The sequence below is a fragment of the Manduca sexta genome, chromosome 13 (assembly GCF_014839805.1).
Source record: "Manduca sexta isolate Smith_Timp_Sample1 chromosome 13, JHU_Msex_v1.0, whole genome shotgun sequence".
Classification (NCBI taxonomy): Eukaryota; Metazoa; Arthropoda; class Insecta; order Lepidoptera; family Sphingidae; genus Manduca; species Manduca sexta.
Window position 1 is genome coordinate 7,421,721 of NC_051127.1, and position 24,130 is coordinate 7,445,850.

General features: G+C 35.7%; 2 protein-coding genes across 2 annotated transcripts in view; one reads left to right on the forward strand and one right to left on the reverse strand.

Moving 5' to 3' along the window:
* LOC115449799 (serine/threonine-protein kinase D1) overlaps window positions 1-24,130 on the reverse strand; it is a 151,903-nt gene that overhangs the window by 115,164 nt on the left and 12,609 nt on the right. The gene's annotated exons all lie outside the window — the stretch shown is intronic.
* On the forward strand, window positions 7,855-23,428 carry LOC115449591 (juvenile hormone esterase). Its single transcript, XM_037438373.1, has 7 exons — window positions 7,855-8,009; window positions 18,218-18,384; window positions 19,700-20,013; window positions 20,087-20,299; window positions 20,660-21,463; window positions 21,569-21,733; window positions 22,245-23,428. Exons 1-7 carry the CDS (start codon window positions 7,964-7,966, stop codon window positions 22,279-22,281), a joined length of 1,746 nt encoding a protein of 581 aa, XP_037294270.1. The 5' UTR covers window positions 7,855-7,963; the 3' UTR covers window positions 22,282-23,428.

Genomic DNA, 24,130 nt, shown 5'->3' on the forward strand with positions numbered 1-24,130 from the left:
TACCGATATAACGCTACTAAAACCCCGCGATGGCCTCCTTGTATGTGCCCCGGAATATCCCGTTGCAATACAATAATTGCGCGGGACCGTCGCATCAAATCAATCGAAGTTACTAAATCAAAACGTGCACGCACAATAAATACAGCATACGATGACGAGTGCACCGTCTGCCCTAAACAATAAGCGTGGGCACTGGCCGAGCTGGTACAAAGCGGATTAACGCGTGATTTGGCGTGATAAACGCTGGTAAGCCTAATAAATAAAATAAATAAATAAGAACATTTCTTTACAAAATACAAAATAGTATAAGGAGTCACGTGCATTAGTCGACCCAGTGGTCAATGACAGTGCGTTATCTAACACTGACTATTTTTACACATGTCCCCTTATTTTTATGAATGGAAGTGCGATTGTGTTTGTTTTACAACTTAACTATATTTAGGAACAACATATAATATGTCGTCATTTATTTTACTCGTCTAAAGTTAACAACTCAACTAAATACATAACTTTTTATTAAGGCTATTTAAATCAGAGACTATATTGAGACAAACAATGTATGTTATTAAATTATTACTATTTAGTATGTTTACATAGCCAATTACAAAAAACGTTATACGCACTTAGTTTTTTTTTGTCTGAGATCAGTGACGATCAGAGCGTGACTTTTTGCGTCATAGTATACGTTTAGTCATGGGTTCGTTTGATTACATTTTTGTACGGATATTTGAACAGCGCCCCATGGGCGTATTGGGTAATTAAATACGACGTCATGAACATTGAACGTAAACTTGGAATAGTAACCATGCTAAGAGTAAACTCAAAATGTAAGGGAATCGGTAGTGCGAGCATGTTTTTTACGTATAGTATTGTGGGAAATGTTCAAATATAAAACATAGTTTTCGAGTAAATTTAATAATTTTTCCATTTAACGTCGTCTGTCGTCCGTTGTTCCCAAACTTCGTCTGTCATACATCATTCTTCTTTCGTTCATCTCGATCATGCACTTTATATTCTATTAAATGCGTAAAAGCTAACGTTCCATTCCTTCAGTATTGCCCTTAGGACACGTCTTAACGTAATAAGAGAAGATCAAATATAATTTTAACAACTACATATATGAGAATGTACAATATCTTCAACTGCTTTTATCCAGTGAAACATAAATCTTCCTATCCCTTTTCCTTTCATTGTCACGACATTAAAACACACGCAGTCAAAATGATCATGACGCAAATCACCATTGGGTCAACAGAGGGATTCGCGACAGATTTTGACATGCTTGTGGCGGCACAATTAATATATACCGCCATCTCATCAACATCACCGGAACTACAATATGATCGATACACTGACATATAATTGTGGTGATAACGCACAGCAAAAACACGCTATATGGCGATAGATGGGAACAGTCGGAGGGGCCGCGGCCAGTCAGGCGCAACATCTGCCTGTCTGGAAATCTTTCCCTTCCACAGAGGAACGCAACCATCTGTTCCTCTACAGCATCGTCCACTATACGCCACAAAAAGTACAGCGGCTATCAGTGGTTCGCAGTTGATAGCCTCCTCAAGAATTTCTTTGTGAGCTCAATTTGTTTAACCCCAGTGAGAGTGTTTTTGATCTGTTTACTGCTAAGTCCACCTCCTGTTAGATGAAAAACTCCAGAGTATCTCTAGTCCTGTCATTATTTATTATCATTTTCAAAAACGATTTATTAATCAAAATATGTAGCATAAATCAAGGACAGCTTACATTAAAAGTAACTACATAAGTATAATCTATACTATTATATAAAGCTGAAGAGTTTGTTTGTTTGTTTGTTTGTTTGTTTGAACGCGCTAATCACAGGAACTACCGGTCCAAACTGAAAAATTCTTTTTGCGTTGGATAGCCCTATGTTCGTGGAGTGCTATAGGCTATATATCATCACGCTATACCCAATAGGAGCGGAGCAGTAATGCCTAATCTCAGGAACTACCGGTCCGAACTGAAAAATTCTTTTTGCATTGGATAGCCCTTTGTTCGTGGAGTGCTATAGGCTATATATCATCACGCTATACCCAATAGGAGCGGAGCAGTAATGGCTAATCTCAGGAACTACTGGTCCAAACTGAAAAAATCTTTTTGCGTTGGATAGCCCTTTGTTCGTGGAGTATTATAGGCTATATATCATCACGCTATACCCAATAGGAGCGGAGCAGTAATGGCTAATCTCAGGAACTACCGGTCCAAACTGAAATATTTTTTTTTGCGTTGGATAGCCCTTTATTCGTGGATTGCTATAGGCTATATATCATCACGCTATACTCAATAGGAGCGGAGCAGTAATGGCTAATCTCAGGAACTACCGGTCCAAACTGAAAAATTCTTTTTGTGTTGGATAGCCCTTTATTTGTGGAGCGCTATAGGCTATATATCATTACGCTATGGCCAATAGGAGCGGAACAGTAATGGCTAATCTCAGGAACTACCGGTTTGAACTGAAAAAATATTTTTGTGTTGGATAGCCCTTTGATCCCGAGTGCTATAGGCTATATATCATCACGCTATGACCAATAGGAGCGGAGCAGTAATGAAACATGTTGCAAAAACGGGGAAAAATTATTAGTTTTGAGAGCTTCCGTTGCGTGCGTTGCGTAAACGGTTAAAGTTATGCGACAACGATGTATGACGGGATTGGTCCTCTTAAAAAGTTCTAAAAATATATATTATAAAACAAAGTCCCCGGCTGCATCTGTCTGCCTGAACGTGTTAAACTCAAAAACTACCCAACGTATTAAGATGAAATTTGGTATGGAAACAGTTTGAGACCCTGGGAAGAACAAAGGCTCCCGGGAAATTACTACTTTTATAACGGAAAACTTTAGCCTGAAAAACTTTATAACGCGGGCGGAGCCGCGGGCAAAAGCTAGTTTTTGTATAAATCTCAAGAATTTGTATATTTTTAATAACATTGGCCGACTTCCAACGGCAATTGTTTATGTTTCCAATAAATTATTGTAATGTGCTATATAGCATGCCTAATAATAATAATAATATCAGCCCTGTATTATATACTTGCCCACTGCTGAGCACGGGCCTCCTCTACTACTGAGAGGGATTAGGCCTTAGTCCACCACGCTGACCTAGTGCGGGTTGGTAGACTTCACACACCCTCGAAATTCCTATACAAAATTTCTCAGATGTGCAGGTTTCCTCACGATGTTTTCCTTCACCGTTAAAGCGAACGATAAATTCACGAAGAATACACACATGATTTTAGAAAAGTCAGAGGTGTGTGCCCTTGGGATTTGAACCTGCGGACGTTCGTCTTGGCAGTCCGTTCCACACCCAACTGGGCTATCACCGCTTACTGGCATGCCTACTCGTGCAACATTAAACAAGATCATTAAACAGTCCAATACCTCATGTTTTATTATAATGTTTAATTGTTATTGTTTTGGATCTCGTTTCATACTTAATTAAAAATCACTTTTTGAGTGTTAGTTTTATATTTTCGGGAGTAATTTTAATTCTTATACCAGTGGGTAAATATAATATAATAGGTAGGGTACCATATATTTTGCTGTACGACGTCCGTATAGTTTGTTATAATGAAGTAAATTGTACTCTGATTTTAATGCCAACCGTGTTCTTTATTGTGCTGCCATATTGTGTGAAGGTCAGCGTCATGTGCGTTCAATTATACAAAAATTAACAATCATCTCGCATTCTTAGATGTTTTTATTACATAGATACGTTATACAAGCTCAATACTGGCAAGACGAAAGCAAGGTAATTGCCCGACATTCACTTAGTCAACTTCCAACCACTGTCGCGACTAGTCGGCTAACCAACTTGTTTTGTATTTTTATAAATAAAATACCTTCCTGTGTTTTTAGACGATATACAAATAATACTCCATGTGTTAATGAAAAAAGCGTTTCATTTCATACGTTATAAATAAGTATACACTACACACTATTTAACTTATTTTTGAATTAATAAATGTATTTTATTCGACTGTCATAGCGACGGGGCGGGCGACGCTCGGGCCCATTCGGACACACTCGGCCCCACTCGGGCCGTATCAATGCAAGCCGCTAGGGCTGTAACTATAGTAAATAGTAAATGCGCTGTTTTTATGCGCAATTTTGTTAGTCTATGACGCGTCTATTTATAAAACGTCATTGCTCGCTTTGGTTAATTTTACAGAAGTGAGATAATCCATAATAATTATTATCATTGTAGTGTTTCTTTATTTACCGTGGAACTCTTGTTTTAAGAATACGTAGTTGCAATCGTTTTAATATTGTCCAACTGACTTTTATATGTCTACCCATAGCTGTTTACGCTATAAGCAATAATGGACTCGCCTAAAGCGTGATACATGTAAAATAATAATTGATACGGTATATTGTAAAGTTTTGTTTATCTGCCAACATTCCAAATCAAGTGTGTATCGTATTCTGCTTCTGGGGATTTAGACCAGGCAAAGCTAATAGCATCATACATTGCCTAGTCTTGATTCGATTTCTATGTCAGGCAATTCTTTTCATGAAACACAATAATCAATCACCTGCCCAAGACATTATTTAAACCAAACCTATTTTATAATGGGGGCGAGTGGGCAACGTGTCCAGTAGACCCTGCTCGCCCCCTTGTCACCCTTTTTTTGAACCAACGGCAGTATCACTAATTTTATAATCCCGTCAAACTCGAACTCACCATCAACTTATCTGAATAGTGTTAACTTTGGGAGCGGGGGGACAGACGTATCAAATAGCGTACAACCCTGTATACAATAGTGATACTGCCGCAAAACAATATGGATACATCATGACCATCAGTCGAATCATTTGAAAAAAAAAATACCTATGACATGCGTAATTGTAATTGGCGCCGATCCCAAAATAAAGAAAAATAAAGAAGAAAAAAGGTATACAATACAAAGTCAGAAAGAATGCACGGAATCGAAACTATAACGTTTGTCATGGTTCAGTCTCGTGTGTTACATTTTTGCCACACGATGACTACTTATATTATGACCAAGTCGTTAAGTCATATGAACATTTTCATTTCACTCATTTTTATACAATTTTACGCCAAAAATATTTTCATTTAACACATTTTCTTAGTCTCTTCTTTTTATATATATTACACCAAAAATATTAGATGATTGACTTTTTAAAACTACACAATAGAACAGGTGTGTCGGTTTAGTTTCAAATGTATTCATATTTATTTTTATTAAGGAACAACCTTTATAGTGTTACTTATTTATCTCTGGACAAAATATTTATGTATTTTGTAGGAGCCTTACAGTAAATAAAAGCTAGCTAAGTACATAGATAGAAGAGGATAAAATCCTTCGAGTTAGTGTAGTGTAGTGCAAAATAGTGCAGTGATTCCTTTTTAAAAGAACACGCGAACAATGTCTTCCCCTTGGTAAAGTCAAAGAGATAAGTGTTATTGGAGACAATCTTAATCATAGCCTAGTAATCCTGCTCGGATGCACACTAGCGTATAATCAGGATATACACTCAAAGAACAAGATAGTATATGTTATCTACCATTTTTAATCTGATGTATTATAATGACTTAAGACAACATAAACTATACATAAAAATAATGTAGGGCGGCTTATTTTTTTTTTAAAAGACTTCTGTTATTCTCGCAGTACAGAAGCCTGAATATGCGTTTTAATTATCCTGTCTGTGTTCGGTATAATCTCCGAAAAGGCTGAACCTATTATGGTGGGTTTTATTGGCAACTAGAGAAGGTTCCAAAGAAAACTTAGTTTAAGTTTAGTTTAAGTATTTTGTGCCTTAGTATTAGCTGTGGCAGAGATCAATCAGTGCGATCGTTGTGCACAATACATACAGTGAAAAACGGTCAACGGGAAATCATGTCCCAACTTCCAGCCAGTTGGTGTATATCCATGCGATCCACTTCCTGCAGTGTCCGACATTATATTGGTACACCTGAATACCCCTGGATTCTTGTGATTGCATATCGGTGTCTGGTTATCTAGTTACTACTAATCGGATATCCGGTACCCGGTATTTGGCTAAACAAGTAATTTTTATATCTAGTAGGTACCTATAATTTATTCTCAATTTTCAAGCACTCATGTCCAAGATTTATTCAAAATATATGCAAAACAATGGAACCCAAGGACACATTAAGTACCAGGAAAACCAGCAACAATGAAACCATGTGGCCATAAACTCGACTTTATTATTTCGATTCTTATAGCATGCAAAATTAAAATTTAAATGTTAAATATTTATTATAAGTAAATAAAGTCAATTTTTAACACGACTGCGATGACGTCAATAAATTCTCATTTGAACAAAGTCTGCTTCTTTCGACAACAGTCATTTTTGAAACACTTTCTTATAAATTAATTTTAAGTAACATGTCGGAATGTCACTACTACAAACATTATCCTTTTTTTCTTAATTCAACAAGTCGTTTACAATCAGTCGGCTAACGGACGTTTTCTCTGCGAACTTTTTTACATTATGGACGGTTTTGATTTATTATATGAGCCATTTAATTTGGATGACATGTACATTTTATTCGTAACTTAAGTATTTACCTTAATGAATGGCTTGAGTAGCTTATGGTAAGCGCTACGATTTACAGTCCTTGAGCAGTAGCCACACCGCCTACAGGTTTAAACTACAAATCACATACTTGTTCCAGAAAACGGTACAATTTTTTTTTACATTAAAATTGTATTTTAAAATCAATTCGGCTGTCCGTTGACAACAGTATTGATAATTGAAATATAATTCTGCGCAGATCGGACCACGAACAGCAAAAATTTTAAATAAAAAAAAAGTTGTATAATTGTAAAATGTAGGTAGATATTGTAACTTTGACTTTGTGGATGACCAACACCTCAGTCCCCCCGTGACCATGAAGGCTGAGACACGTCGGGAGAAAATTAAAACACAAAAACCTCGATAAAATCCGAAAAATAGTTTAATTTTAATGAAATATAATTTTGCAATTTTCTTCCACTGCAGCTGCACAGAAATTAGCATATACCTAATTATGTGTGATATTGAGAATATTGAAGTCACTGAGCTTTTTTGTACACATACACATAGAGTGTACGAATAAAAATAAAAATGATTCTTAATAACTGACAAATATTTATTAAAGTGCTATTGCAGTGTGAACCTATGTGTACTAATGTTGAAAATAGTTTTATGCATATGTACAAAATAAGTATTTTTTTCGACCACCATTTTACATAAATGTTAAAATCTAACTATCTTTTTCCCAGATGCAAATAATGTACAAGGTTTACGGAATGTCGAATATCATACAAAATTTAAAATTGAAGGTAATTACTGTGACATTAACTTTTCGAACAACCGGGGCCTCAGCCTCCCCGTGACCGTGATATGCTGCAATCGACACGTCGCGTCGGCAGCAAAATAAAATTAAAACCAACTGCTAAAATCCATTAACTATTTTTTATTTTGTCAAGATATAGATCTAACGGAAGCCATAACAAAAATATCACTAAAAAGTCACAGGAAAACTAATTACGTAATTTTATTTATTTCGATGACACATTATTATTACATTTTTCATATATATTCTATTAGATTAATTTGAATACTTTAAAAATAAATTTTCCATGTCGTTTCATAAATGACGACGTTCTTAGATAACAAACATTAAATAAATACACTACGAATTAACCCCGTCCTTTTTTTGACAACGGTTAATAATACAACCGATATGCCACTAAATACTTGTTTACCTTTCAGAGACTACGGTGTAATACACTTTAAATATTTGCGGAAAACATTGACGGATTGAACTTATTATCTATCGCATCTCAGCCGGCTACTCAAACGTCTCGCCTTGCAGGAGGACGTGTTTGGAGATAATTCATGTATAAATACAGCGGTCAGAGACGCGCGGCGCACACAACGCCAATCCACGCTTACGGGCCATGTCACTCCGGGCGGTCGCGTTCGTACTCGCTGTGCTGTGCTGCGGTGAGTGAAGCTCTGTCTACCCCACTCATGTAGTGTTATGCGGTTTGTCTGATAGGGTTGAAAGTAGCTTAATAACTTTATATAAAATTAACGATTGTGTTTTCGTCTCCTATGCGTTCGTATATCTTACATCCAATTAAAACGAAACTTGTACAGTTGTTGCACTTACGTAAAAGTTTACATCATAAAAATAAAATAAAATAAAATAAAATAAAGTTAGTTTGGTGCGCGTGTCCGCATGGCCCAAATATAATGTAAAATTAAAGTATGTATACAAATTTATTAACAATAGAAACATGGATTTTTTATGAATACGTCTGTTTTGTGTATTAATGTAACTAGTGTAGGTTGTCGAAGTTTGACCTCCGAATCTAATACATTTGTAACATATATTATACATAAATGTTATTCTTTTGCAGTTCTTAGAATATGAACTTTTATCATTCCAAATCTCAGTCATCTGTGCGCGCAATGTGCTTAAAAGGGGGAAGTTCAAACGTTTTATTTTGACATAAAAATATATAGATAAATCCTCAAAATGTCGCCACATGTGGTATAAAAACTTTCTCATACTAACATGGTATGTAATATAGGAACGTGTACTCTCAAAGTTCTTGAATCTAGCTTACTTTACTATTCGTACCGTTGTTTGCGAATAAAAACACGTTACCTATTTAAAGAAGTTATATAATGTATACTATACATACTATACTGTACTATTTTGCCCTATGCCTCAACGCTCTCAGTATCGGAGCAGGCGCCAAACACATATCTCACAGTAGGAGAGTATATAATGCAGACCTGGCATTATAATTGTTTGAAGGCGATATGCGATACTAGATATATCGCGAGATTAAATTGCAGTCTTCCCTTCATGTTGCGGTTTCTGCATAAAGTACAGCGATTAAACATAATCTTACTTTTAGATAAATAATGTATACATGAACTACTGTCGGTTTGAATAAGATGTTTACATACTTAAAGTGTAATGTTTTTCCTTGTATTTTATTTGTCTTGGATGTTTGCAGGTACTTTATTAAATACTTATTGATGGCTGAGAAAATCTGACAATTTTACCTCGCGCCCTTAAAATATTACTACTGTGATTTGCTAACAAAATATTCCGTAAATTATGCATATTAACAAGTAAATTCAATACTAAAACGTAATAAATTTGGGTTTGGACTAACGAAACGAAAACGCGCGCACGGCCTGTCAAGCGTACGTACTTTTCGTTGTATTGTATAAACAATAACGCAAACCATGTAGGAGAAATTGTATATATTTTGACGTATATTTTTAAATAATCGCATATTTATTTATTTATTAACACTTTGTACACATGGTATACACGCGGACTTAATGCCATGGGCATTCTGTCCCAGTCAACCTTGGGGTGGTGTAGAGAGGACGGAGGTAGGTGTATAATAAAAGAAGTGAAAAACAAATAAGAGTAATAGTAATCAAATGTAATTAAAACATACTCGCATATATAAATATATAGATATATAAAAAATACATATATATATATATACTTACATATACATATATAAAAATAAATAAATATATAAATACACTAATAAGTCAATTAGAGGAATCTGCTACTTCTGCCAGCAACATTCGACGAACTCTCATTTTAAAAGCCAGCCGTGTTGAGGACGACCTGATTTCGAGCGCATATTATACTACTTAGTCTGGCCATAAATACTGTTACACTTAATTATAAAAAAATATTACATTTGAATTTCGAATCTGTCATTTTTATACGATTGTTCATTGTGTTTTCTCATTTTGGCGCCAATACATTGTAAAATATTTTGCGATATTAAAATGGTGTGGGGTGATAAAGAGAACCGAATCGCTGTGATAGCATTACACAAAGTAGGTATGGAGCCAAATGCAATTTTTAAAACTCTCCATACACTTGGTATTAGTAAAATGTTTGTGTACCGGGCTATTAATAGGTACAATGAGACCTCCTCTGTTTGTGACAGAAAAAGATCTGGCCGTCCACGTAGTGTTCGTACGAAAAAGGTGGTCAAAGCAGTAAGGGAAAGAATTCGAAGAAATCCTGTCCGAAAGCAAAAGATTTTATCTCGGGAAATGAAGATAGCACCTAGAACCATGTCGCGTATTTTAAAAGATGACTTAGGACTTGCAGCCTATAAGAGACGCACTGGCCATTTCTTAACTGATAATTTAAAGAAGAATAGGGTGGTAAAATCGAAACAACTACTGAAGCGGTACGCAAAGGGAGGTCACAGAAAAATTTTGTTTACGGATGAGAAAATTTTTACAATTGAGCAACATTTTAACAAACAAAATGACCGTATTTATGCTCAAAGCTCTAAGGAAGCTTCCCAATTAGTCGACAGAGTGCAACGTGGACATTATCCGACTTCAGTGATGGTTTGGTGGGGTGTTAGCTATGAAGGAGTGACTGAGCCATATTTTTGTGAAAAAGGTATCAAAACATCGGCACAAGTGTATCAAGATACCATTCTTGAGAAGGTAGTTAAGCCCCTTAACATCACCATGTTCAATAACCAAGTATGGTCCTTCCAGCAAGACTCGGCGCCGGGTCATAAAGCTCGGTCCACGCAGTCTTGGTTGGAATCGAACGTTTCGGACTTCATCAGAGCTGAAGACTGGCCGTCGTCTAGTCCCGATCTTAATCCGCTGGATTATGATTTGTGGTCAGTTTTAGAGAGTACAGCTTGCTCTAAACGCCATGATAATTTGAGTCCCTAAAACAATCTATACGATTGGCAGTGAAGAATTTTCCCATGGAAAGAGTGCGTGCTTCTATTGATAACTGGCCTCATCGTTTAAAGGACTGTATTGCAGCCAATGGAGACCACTTCGAATAAGCTTTTTATATTTTTAATTGTTTTATATTTATGTATTAAACTGACACACTGTAAAAGTAATAAATGTTATTTGCAGTTAACAATTTTCTTTTTTCTTTATTACAATATTTATGGCAAGACTAGGTATATGTATATATACAACAAAAAAATTAACCAAATTTTGTGTTATTTAGTAATTATTAATGATCGTGGGAAGTTATAACTATCGTGTTTTGAACCATACAATAAAAACATATATTCTTTCCGATTAAATAATTATTTCATTGTTTAAAAATGTATTACAAAGAGGGTCTTTTAGAATATATTAATATTTAGCCTTTACATCGAAGTCTTGTTATTTCCTATTATTATGATAATTCAATGGAGACTGTGTCATCTTCCATTTTTAGTATTGAATAAACACCACATTATATGCGCATCTGTTACGGTTTGTAGTCATTTGTAGATCACATTACGTGTTGAATAGCTAGACATTACGACAAATAACAAGACACGATGTTTGTATTGTATAATAATGTACAATGTACAGTACTAGATATAATGTCGACAATAATAATGTCAAAATAACGTAACCACCAATTTCACAAATATCGTTTTACTATCGGAAACAATGCAGCCTGCAGTCAGCTACAAAATTATAAAAGGAAACATAAATGAATGTTAATTACATGATAAGTGCAAGTCGATTTTGAGTTTGATCGTATACTTAACAATTCTAATTTCATTAACAGCTGCATTAATTTGCTGTGTTTTTTACTATTTTGCTTGAATACATATGATACATATTATAAATAACAAAAAAGAAACAAAAACGCTATCATTTCGTAAAATAGTGTCGCTATTTTTATAATGCCATGTCCCTAGCACGTGTAGACTTCTTAGCAGGTTCTCGTTTCTACATATTATAATTATAAGAGCTCTAACACAATTTAAGTTAATTAATAAAACCGTCTCCTTCAACATTTGCTCTTGGCACGAACGCTCTTTTTCGTTTAGTGGTCGATATAATTTTACTATTGTTTATGTGCTACATACAGTAGACCGCGTTTCGTATGAAACCAGACTGGCTAGACATAACTGTATGACTATTTCTGCGGTCAAACTGAATGGCAAAAGCACTATTTAGATTCCTCTTTAAGAGATTGTTGATGATGAGGCTTAACACTTACAGTCTTACTTATAAACTTGTTTTAGCGTTAAAAGTGGTTAAGAATTGCTTAAATAGGTGTCAAAAACATCACCGATTTTCTAGTTTAAACCTTATTAAGAGTCAAGATGGCGGGTTTTGACTTACAGCTGATCGAGTAAATTTGCGTTTTAACTAAGCTTAGCCTTGCGAATTTTTTATAAGTAAGACTGTTAATGTCTCAAAATGACCGGCATAACTTGCCGACCGTCAGGTGATGTGTTTATCATTTGCCGGTCGACAGTTTCTTCGGGCTTCATTACAAAATGCCACGTTTTGATTTCTATTACTAAGTTAGGCTGGTATTACTAACATGGATAACTACTCGTATCGCGTATTACCAGTATATCTATAATAATAATAAATCTATAAAAGTAAAAATCTATTGCTGTTCGTTAGTCTCGATAAAACTCGAGAACCGCTGGACCGATTTGGCTAATTTTGGTTATGAATTATTATTATTATTATTAGTTTTGTGGAAGTACAGGGAATGTTTAAACGGTGAGAAACATAAATTATAATAAGTAAAATACCTACTATAAACAACAATATAATTTACCAATACAAAATGTTCCTAGCTGTGAAACATCTGACGTCTTTGTCTTTTTAGAAATAAATAATTGTCACCTGATTCGTCACACACAGAGTCATTTTGACAATATTACTAAATTAAAGCACATGTGCGTTCAGAAATTTATCTGTTTCATAGCTGTAGTGTGAGGGCCGATCTCTTGGGTTTATTTTGTAGAAATACAAATCATTTCAGAAATAAACAAAGTGTAAAAGTGTCAGTTGGTTGTCGAAAATAGAAAATAAATAAAGAAATTTCAAGACTATAACTGTTATACTACGACTATAGCGCGAGAACTTGATTTACTGTTATTGTCACAATATGCCACGGAGAAGATGACCTGATTTATGTCGTCGAAGTCAATCAAATGTGTGACGAGGTACCTCACGTGCAAACTGTACCGTCGACTAGCGAGAGACCGATAATAACATACGTATTGGTATGGAAAAATTGCGTTCCACAATTAATAATAATAATAGACAAATGTGTGTAGGTGATACGAAGTCTACCGGGTCATCTAATAAATATATAAACAAAGTCCTAACGCTTATCAAGGGGCTAATGCAAGTCTCGTTTCCTATCTATAAAAATATTACTACGGTGCAATATGCAATTAAACATAATCAATTTAGGTTTATTGAGTCGTATAACAAAATACAAACACTAAACAAGAACAACGTTGGATAAGAAAGTTATAAAAAAGACTAATAAAAATAGTGCCCCATAGGATCTACTTACGGAAAAAGAGACGACCTGATCAGCTAATAGCTCAGTCCTGAAACAGTGACAACATCATACAGAACCTCGGGGTGCAAGGCACTGCATTGCGCTGCGTAGGTTTTATTTATCCGGGCACCAGTGTCCCCACTGCACCTGATGCAAGCGGAGTGTGGCCTAGGTAGAGTGTCGGCTGATATGGTCAATGGTCATCCCTCACAAGTCAACAATATTATACTGGTCTGTTTGAAACAGAACCTAACTGAAGTAAGCCAACCCGTTTTCCAGCTTGCTAATAAAATAAAACTTACGGTTTTTATTACACCTATGTTCTGTTGCACATACCTGTAAAAAAACAAATATTTTTTGTTAATATAAATATAGCAATGTTATATGTATATCATGCTAGTTAATTCCTACTAGCGACGAAAGGTGAAATTTTCCGAACGGGAACCCGACACGACATATAGGCACTAATGCTTAAATACGGTTTGCAAAACGTTCTAATGACAGTAAAATATTATATAATTACGAAAGTGAAGCCGGTAGGAATCGGGTCATATAGACCATTCGTCACTGATTCCTATTGAATTAGATAACGCTAAGTTCGATTTGTGACCAAAACTCATTTGGATAGTATCTACAAAATCTAAGGGCCTTAAAATACATTTCAATGCATAATTTCCAGTTATTATTGGTTTTACCGAACTTCAAAACCGCATATTTCTATTAGTTACAAACAAGCTTATGTTTTCTTGTCCCCGAAGGGGTAGGCGTACCCACCCAGTGCGATGTTTTTCGACGTGCGACCGTACCATGATGTAATAGAGAGGGCGTGCCACATCGGGTATTAATTCAGGCTTCTGTTACTCAAGAACAAAAAAAATAATATCACTGGCCGACCAGGGATTCGAATCCAAAGCCTCAGCGCGGTAGTCGTAAAACGCACGCAAAACGACTACGCTATGGACGCAATTGAGTATTATTTAAATGCAATGAAATAGTATGGTATGGTAATATGGTAGCGGCGATAGCCTAGTTGGTTGTGAAACGCACTGCTAAAACGAATGTCCGCAGGTTCAAATCCCAAGGGGGAAACACGTCTGATTTTTCTAAAAAAAAAATGTGTGATTTCTTTTTGAATTATCGCTTGCTTTAACGGTGAAAGAAAACATCGTGAGGAAACCTGTATACCTAAGAAGTTCTCGATAGGAATTTTGAGGGTGTGTGAAGTCTACCAATCCGCACTAGGCCAGCGTGGTGGACTAAGGCCTAATCCCTATCAGTAGTAGAGGAGGCCCGTGCCCGACTGAGGGACAGTATATAATACAGGGCTAATATTATTATAATTTATTATATAATGAAATAGTATATTTTGTTTTATGTATACGTGTAAATCTTGAATATGATTCGTTGAAGTCGGTTTCCCTGAGGCTGTAGTTATGATCACTTACATTGGGTTACCATTGAAAGTGAGTTCATGACATTTATTAATACCGAAGTCCTATTTATTTTGAGTTTATCAACATTATATCCATATACGGGTCTTACAATATAACAAAGTACAGATCAAGCATATAATTGTTTACTACTATTATCTGCATTATAATAGCGGGTCTGATTATAGGGCTGATCAGTTTGGGACCATCATACAAGTGGAAAAAATCCCCACGGTAGCCAATACTGACGAGACGTATTCCAGGATCAGATGGTGTAGTCTAGAGTAAGTATGGCCGACACAATTCTGACGATCGTGAACAAATTAAATGTACTTCAAGTCCAGTGGAAAACTGTGTTGAGATAATGAACAAAAACACATAATCCATTAAATCATAATAACATGTCAGTTTATTTACGTAACAAAATTGATTCCACAGTGTCAATAAAAAATAACAATGACCGGCATAAACTAGTTACCGAGCTATTTATGCACTATGTTATACTTGCGGCTTCAGCCGTTACTAAGGCACAAAATACTTAAACTAAGTCTTCTTTGGAACCTTCTCTAGTTGCCAATAAAACCCACCATAATAGGTTCAGCTTTTTCGGAGATTATACCGAACACAGACAGGAAAATTAAAACGCATATTCAGGCTTCTGTACTGCGAGAATAACAGAAAATTTTTAAAAAATTAAATAAGCCGCCCTACATTATTTTTATGTATAGTTTATGTTGTCTTCTGTCATTATAATACATCAGATTAATCATTTCACAAAGTTAATTCATGTAATTAAAGCTGCAATGATGTCTGTGTTGTCGTCACGACGGTTATGTGATGACGTTAACAGCATTCCATTTACATTATATAAATATTTAATTATATTCGTTGATGTGTGTCTGAAACTGTTTGTTGTTACTAATATTACCGCCGGTAGCCCTTTGAGAACGACTTTAATGGCATGAAATAATGTCTATTTTTGTAATTCTTTTTAACAACCCGATAATCCATGCGTAAACTGATAATAAGAAGACAAAGCAAAGAAAAATTCATTGCTGGAACAATTTAAACACAATAAAAAAAGATAAGGATCGATTGTCATCAAAATTTTGTAACGGGTACAGTATACATTCATTAAAAATTAAAATAAATGCTGATTAGCTTCGGATAAAAGTAAAATGCCGAAATCTGTCATATTTTAAAAGAAGTGCAGTCTTGTGAAATTATTCATAGTTTACGAAATATTTTTAAAAGTTGCTCCAATTTATTTGTCAGAAATCCGTTTCGTGTTTAATTTTGATCAATGACTGAAATTAGACAATTTAATTTGTTTTTTAAATTAAATTATTGACAAGGGCGTTTCGGTCAAAGTTTATTCGTATTAATTCTTTCTTTTTTAATTAGTTACTTATGTTTGTTCGATAAAATAACTTCGGTGTTTATTTCTTTCAATAAGAAAAGACGATATTTGATATCTCTTTTAGTTATTTTTAATTTTGTTGTTGACGGTGACATTTGTGTTAAAACTCTAGTATAGAGATTAGGGTAGCTAATCGATATTGTTAAAAAATAGATATTTAACGATTTTACCGAATATCGATATTTAGCGATTTTACCAAACATGGATATTTAACAATTTTTACAATGATCGATATTCGTGATCTATTTAATAATTTTTTTACATTGGTCGCTTATAACAAAGTAATTAATTTACTAAAAGATAAATATTACATGGTCTCATCTGTATGATAGTCTATTGCGAAGAAATATATTTGCTATTAACCATTATGTATTACTCCAAACTGTAGTTGAGCTGTCATTATGCGGACCCTATATACAGATGGGCGTTATCCTTTGGCAAACAGATTAAATCTGTAACAGTAGTCGATACTTATTGGAAATTCGCAGAGCTGGGTATTCGTCCCTATTATCATTAGCTTATATTTTAGTACACTCTTGGACAGAGGCCTCTTCTAAGCTAGTTAATCTATATAATATCTATATGAATAAATTTATTATTACAGAGGATATTTTTTGCATAATGACAGTAATGATATTTCAATAACATCATCAACTTGTGGTCTGACTGCCTGCCTTCAAGGTCCGTTACAAAAACTTTAATGGATATTTTTTTTTATGATTACAAAGATGCTGTATAGAATAATAAGTAGTTATTGCTCGCGACTCCGTCCGTGGAGTTGCACTGCTCTTTTCTGAGTTAGAAGGCAGTAATGCTATATATTAATTCATGATATAGTCATTTGTGTGCCAAATTTCATTCAAATCCAAATATATTCATAGACTAGGATTTATAACATTATCATGTGTGACATTATAAAACTTAAGATAAATTAATGATTTAAGGGTTTAAGATGCACAAAACTCAATTTGTTGCCCATTTTGAGCGTCAAGAACAAAAAAAACCCTAGGCATTCTCCGATATTTTACAGCAAATAACTATTGCCTCGTACGATCTCGCGCACGGTGACAACATTTTTTTTAAAAACACGACACCGTAAATAAGGACAGTTAATATCAGCCAAATATCTTTCATAAGCAAGTATTTCATATCTATAATATTACGATCTCTGTTTTATATATTTATATTTTACTATATCATTTTATTTTACTATTAATTTATCATACTACGAATTAATAACTATTTTCAAATACATGTCGGTTTTTTTTAAATATTGTTATAAGGGCCTATAATAGAATATTTTATTATTTATCAAAACACTAAATACCAACCTCAAATAACAGCTTATAGTAAAAGAAATATAACGCCACCTAATGAGCTTTAGAATACAACTCCCTTATCGCTCAAGGCATTACCACCTCTTAGTCTTAATGAATTGCGAGTCGCGGTACAGTATTATATATTGGTTTTATAAATAGATAGTGAACGTGTTTCGTAATAAGACTGGTTTTGATCTACGTTTAATTATATAGTACTTCAGCAGCGTTAATTGTCTCATAAACACTTTTAATTATAATTATATTAATGTCTCTTGACAGATATTGTTTAATTAACACCTTTTAATTAAAAACGCGTGAAATTGTCTCGTGACCGTCAGGCACTTGAGACCATTGTAAGTATCAAAGAGCCTAACTCTGAAACAGATTACCGCATTAACCTTAACCCAAGTGATGGATACATCACGTATAAATAGGATGTATCTGGGCGTACCAGTATTAATTCAACATTCATTTTGGAAGAAGTAACCTGAAAAATTGGTTTATTATCAAAAACATTTATAAGTTGATTAAAAATTAAAGCAAATACTTTGTGCAACATGCATTAAACAGTGTGTTTAAGACTGAAGATCTAACATGATCAAAATTTGAGTAATAGCAATTTTCAAGCAATATTTCTCGGAATCAAATCTAAAACCTAAACAGTTCAATGATCTAATCTTTCGCAGCACGGCACGTAAAGACAAGCAGTTGTCACGATGGTTGCCAGGTGAGGGTAGAGCTGACCTCAGGCCCCATCTGCGGCAGCGTGGAGGTGGCGGAAAATGCCACCCATTACTACAGCTTCCAGGGCATACCATACGCCAAACCACCCACTGGCGCCAGGCGATTCGCTGTAAGTTGTTTACTTGCTTCGACAGATATAGCCGATAACTCTTACCAAATGGAAATAATTTCTGCTTTTGAAACGAGAATTTCTATATTTTGGAAATGTCAGTAAAGATGGTAAACATGTTTAAATATGGACTACATCGGGAATCTATACTATTATATAAAGCTGAAGAGTTTGTTTGTTTGAACGCGCTAATCTCAGGAACTACCGGTCCAAACCGAAAAATTCTTTTTGCGTTGGATAGCCCTTTGTTCGTGGAGTGCTATAGGCTATATATCATCACGCTATACCCAATAAGAGCGGAGCAGTAATGGCTAATCTTAGGAAATACCGGTCCAAACTGAAAAATTCTTTTTGCGTTGGCTAGCCCTTTGTTCGTGGAGTGCTATAGGCTATATATCATCACGCTATACCCAATAGGAGCGGAGCAGTAATGGCTAATCTTAGGAAATACCGGTCCAAACTGAAAAATTCTTTTTGCGTTGGATAGCCCTTTGTTCGTGGAGTGCTATAGGCTATATATCATCACGCTATATTCAATAGGAGCGGAGCAGTAATGGCTAATCTCAGGAACTACCGATTCGAACTGAAAAATTATTTTTGGGTTGAATAGTCCTTTGTTTGCGGAGTGCTCAAAGGCATATATCATCACGCTATGACCAATAGGAGCGGAGCAGTAATGGCTAATCTTAGGAAATACCGGTCCAAACTGAAAAATTCTTTTTGCGTTGGCTAGCCCTTTGTTCGTGGAGTGCTATAGGCTATATATCATCACGCTATACCCAATAGGAGCGGAGCAGTAATGGCTAATCTTAGGAAATACCGGTCCAAACTGAAAAAATCTTTTTGCGTTGGATAGCCCTTTGTTCGTGGAGTGCTATAGGCTATATATCATCACGCTATATTCAATAGGAGCGGAGCAGTAATGGCTAATCTCAGGAACTACCGATTTGAACTGAAAAATTATTTTTGGGTTGAATAGTCCTTTGTTTGCGGAGTGCTCAAAGGCATATATCATCACGCTATGACCAATAGGAGCGGAGCAGTAATGGCTAATCTCAGGAACTACCGGTCCAAACTGAAAAATTCTTTTTGCGTTGGATAGCTCTTTGTTCGTGGAGTGCTATAGGCTATATATCATCACGCTATACCCAATAGGAGCGGAAACTTTATAACGCGGGCGGAGCCGCGGGCAAAAGCTAGTATTATATAATAACCTAACCGCTGACTACTATACTGCAGTAAAATGGAAGATGACAGTATAGTGGGTACACTCCTTTACATGTATAGTAAATAAAAAAAATGTGTTTTATTAAAGGAGTTAGAAGACTGTGACCCATGGGTCGAGCCTCTCCTGACCATCGAAGAAGGCCCCGCATGTCCCCAGCTTGATATCATCTACGGCAGCATTCCTGTGCAAAAAAAGGGCATGCTCGAAGACTGCATGTACGCCAACGTCTACGTGCCAGAGAGTGCACACTTGAACTGTACAGATAATGACGACGAAGGGCTCCCCATACTGGTGAACATCCACGGCGGTGGCTACCAGACCGGCTCCGGAAACTCTGATCTTCACGGTCCTGAATACTTAATGTATAAGGGCAATGTAATCGTGATGTCGTTTAACTACAGGTATTAGCAATTTTTCATCAATATTTCTCATTTAAAGTACCTAATTTTACGCTATGATATTTTCATGTTTCAGGCTTAACGTGTTTGGTTTTCTTTCACTGGACTCCGAAAAGATTCCAGGCAATAACGGGCTTCGCGACATGGTCAAATTCCTGAAATGGGTGCAGAAAAACGCAAGGGCTTTTGGTGGCAACCCTAAAAACGTGACACTTATCGGCCAAAGCGTGGGCTCTGCCAGCGTACATTTGATGACATTAACTAAAGCTACGGAGGGTTTGTTCCAAAGGTATTAGTCTAATTTCTGACTTTTTAAATATACTGTCTCGGTGTTTTAATTAGCTCTTTTATTAGAGAGAGAGCTGAGATCTCGGGTTCGAATCCCGGGTCGGGCAGTGATAATGGGTTTTTCAGCACTAAGTCTGGAAGTTTTGTCCAATATGGAGAAAGGTTCGCCTTCTATCACATCATAGAACGGAATATACACGCTGAAGGTGTACTTGTTGCTATTCTGCTTACCGAACATAAAAACGCATTAGTATGTGTTTTAAATAGATGAGGTATCTCGTTCGTCTTTTAGTGTCCTGTGATATAGCATGCTTTTAAAACATTGTCCGTGTATGATTGAATGTTGGGTTATTTATTTCAGAGGGATAATGATGAGCGGCACTGCCATACCTATGTTCTTCAGTGCATCAAAAACATTTGCGAAGTATGTGGCCGACTTGTTCCTGAAAGCCGCCGGTATCACCGCCACTGACCCTGACGAAATCCATCAAAAGCTGATCGAAATGCCTCTGAATGATATCATGTACGCCAACAGTATCGCGCAGAACTTAACTGGTCTCACGACCTTCGTGCCCGTGGTCGAGAGCGACCACCCGGGCGTTACCAAAATTTTAGACGACGAACCCATCGAACTGATCGCGAAGGGCCGCGGCTCCAACATACCATTGATCGCAGGTTTCACAAATAACGAGGCTGTATTCTTTAGAAGAGTTGCAGTTTACTTAAACATGTTGGAACGTGTGCGCCAAGACAATAGGGTCGTCATGCCGTTGAGGTTGGCTTACGGTTTAAATGCCAGCGAAGCGGAATCAATAGCAGACAAAATAATGGATTATTATTTCAGTGAATCGTTAGACATGGACAAACTGTTGAATTCCATTTCAAACTTATTCTTCGTGTATCCTACGCTTAAATTGGCTCAAGTCCGATCAGCCTTAGGTGCTGCGCCATTGTATTTATACGAGTACTCGTACGAGAGCAAGAACAGCATGATCAAGCGCGCGCTGTGGGAGCAGTACCAAGGGGCTGCACATGTCGAGGACTTAACCTTCCTCTTTCGCACCAACACGCTGATGGGCGACTACGTGTCCTTCCCTCCCAAGGACAGTGACGACCATATGAAAGATTGGATGACTGATTTTGTTCTTAACTTCATCCGTTGCAAGTAAAGTATTTATTTTATTTATTTCTTATTTAAAGTTATTACATATACTATATCACCATGCACATGTCAGAATCGTCAATATTAATTATACCACGTGTTTTCTAGTAATCCAACTTGCAACAACGATACATCGTCTCCATGGCTGCCTGCAGACCACACACATCTACGTCTCCTATCCATAGCCGAGCCGAAGGTGTACAAAATGACGGAACTATCAGATACACAGAAATCCATAGTTAACTTCTACGACTCCGTAGACCCGCATACCAAGTAAGTGTTTATTTCTCATAATTTACTACGAAGTGGCTTCAACACAACCCTCATTGGAATAATGTGCGTTCCATAAGTAATAAGTTGTAAATTACACACGGATTATCTATTCGATTTTTTTTTGCAGTAAAGAACGTATTATGAATACGACTATAATGGGAGGTGAATGAAAGGGTTAAGTTGATTTCACCGGTCTTTCGAGCCAATATCCATGTCTGCCAATGTTTCGGGAGTATCGCGTCGTCCGAGCGAGTTATTACTACTTACTACTTATACATCAACCAACTGAACCCGAATCATATGAAAAAAAAATCATTAAATATTATTTTACCAATTTTAACGAAGTGATTTTCATTTAATTGAAAGACAATCTAAGAAAAAATATTTAAATATGCTAGCATTTAAGTGTTAAAATTTTTGCTACGAGGTCCTTGTTCCGCTTCTGTATTACCTGAATTGGTCCTGTGACCTTATCTGTTTAATGGTAAATGTAACGTCTATTTCTTTGCAGGGCTCTGACGAAAACTTTGAACATCAGGCCTGTGTAATAACCATCGCGTATGGAGACCAGCGGCGTGCACATCGGAATATTTATACATACCCCTAAAGCCAAATGTGTGATTTCGTTTATAATTCGTATGTTTAGTGTTGTTATTATTTCGGACATCAGTTGTATTTACACATCTGTATGTACAGACTGTGGCGTTGATATCCTTGGATTTTTATGAGTATCGTAAAAACTAGCCCTGATGATCCAAACGAACTACCAAAACAGAATATGAATGGTGTTTTTATATTGTGCGCATGTAATCAATTACCTTGACCGCTAATATCTCGTTATTTTTGTTATTTTGATTGACTCATATTATAGATTTATCATGAGTGCCTTTACTGGTGGTTTACAATCCAATTTCATATAATTATAAAGCTACTTCTTTTGCTAATGAACGCCACAGCAGCACGACAGAGGAAGGGTCCATATAACCCGATTTCTTCTGTAATATTTGTGGTCAACCTTAAAATATATTTCCTACAGCTGGATTCGATCCCGAGACTTTAGACCATCAGTCATACCGCGCTCGCAATAAAATTAAGCCAGTTAGGCAGTCAGGCTTCGAATTAATAGTCAGGGTTTTGAACTGTGCTTAAAAATTATATGTAAAGGCAATTTGTAATCAATTTGTAAAAGCAAACATTAAGAAAGTTGCTTTTAAGACCCATCAACTTACAATCATATAACAATTTATGTATATAACGTAATACAACTTTAGTTATTGTCCTCTTAGGGTACTTCAAGAGTGATGCGTTATTCCCAATGGATATCAGACTATATTTGAAAAATAATAAAGTTATGCGGGATACTGTAGTAATGAAATACTACTCGAATTTGTTCGGGCGCGAAAATGCTGAACGGAATTACAAGATAATCGGAATCGGAATTATATCGAGGAAGAGTTAAATAATGAAAATAAAATAATACATGATCTAAATTACTGACACAATTTTAAAATTCTTTTCAATAGATAAATTTTTGACACCTTAGTTTTTTATTAGTTTCATATGCCATTTAAGTTATTATATTTAACTGCCAAAACTGGTCTGGTCTATAAAGTTATTAGTTAGGGTGTACATATTGTTATAATTTTTCTTTGTATAACATTGATACATGTGTAATAAATGTGATGTTGCATTAAACTTTTGTGTTTATTTCATACTTGTTTCGTATGGCTCCAATTTACCTACATTGAGCCCGGGAACAGCCTTGAATACTGAATAGTCAGACCAACGCGTGGTTGAAATAATAAAGCTGATAGCATGGTGCGTTTGGCGAACGATAAGGGCTAAAGCTTTGTTATCGGCGCACGAGTGGCGAGATAGCCGCGTGGTATTGCTGCCAACATGATAAGGGGCTAATCCTTCGGACTGACAAGCGAAAAATTGCTACGTAAAAATTTGTGACAAAATATCAAATTCAAATAAATAGAAACAAATTTTGATGTTGACGCCCTACAGGAACCAAGAGAATAGAAAGGAAGAAAATATTTATTGTAAGAATACTCATGGCTACAGAAACAAAATAAATATAAAAATTAGACCGACGAGAAGAGTTGTGCACTCTTAAAGTGCGCTGCTTAATGAAATAATAGTTATTATGTCATACTCTTATCTTTCTGTTTTCAAATGACATATTGCAGACAGTCGGCATCTGGTTTAAGAACCTATTTATATTTAAATTAAAAAAAAACTTCGTTATTAATTAAATATTTGCAATTAAAGCGCACATTAAAATTAAACACTTATTCCGATCGATAACACAAAATCGACCTTATAAGTCTTGACATGATTACCTTAATATCTGCGTCTTGGTACTTGAAATAAATAAATTATCTTTGTTTA

Bases quoted from the DNA above. Each gene is read 5' to 3' on its own strand.
- LOC115449591 (XM_037438373.1), top strand. From the start codon at position 7,964: ATGTCACTCCGGGCGGTCGCGTTCGTACTCGCTGTGCTGTGCTGCG. The intron at 8,010-18,217 runs GTGAGTGAAGCT...AATCTTTCGCAG, and splicing joins ACTCGCTGTGCTGTGCTGCG to CACGGCACGTAAAGACAAGC. The intron at 18,385-19,699 runs GTAAGTTGTTTA...GTTTTATTAAAG, and splicing joins CTGGCGCCAGGCGATTCGCT to GAGTTAGAAGACTGTGACCC.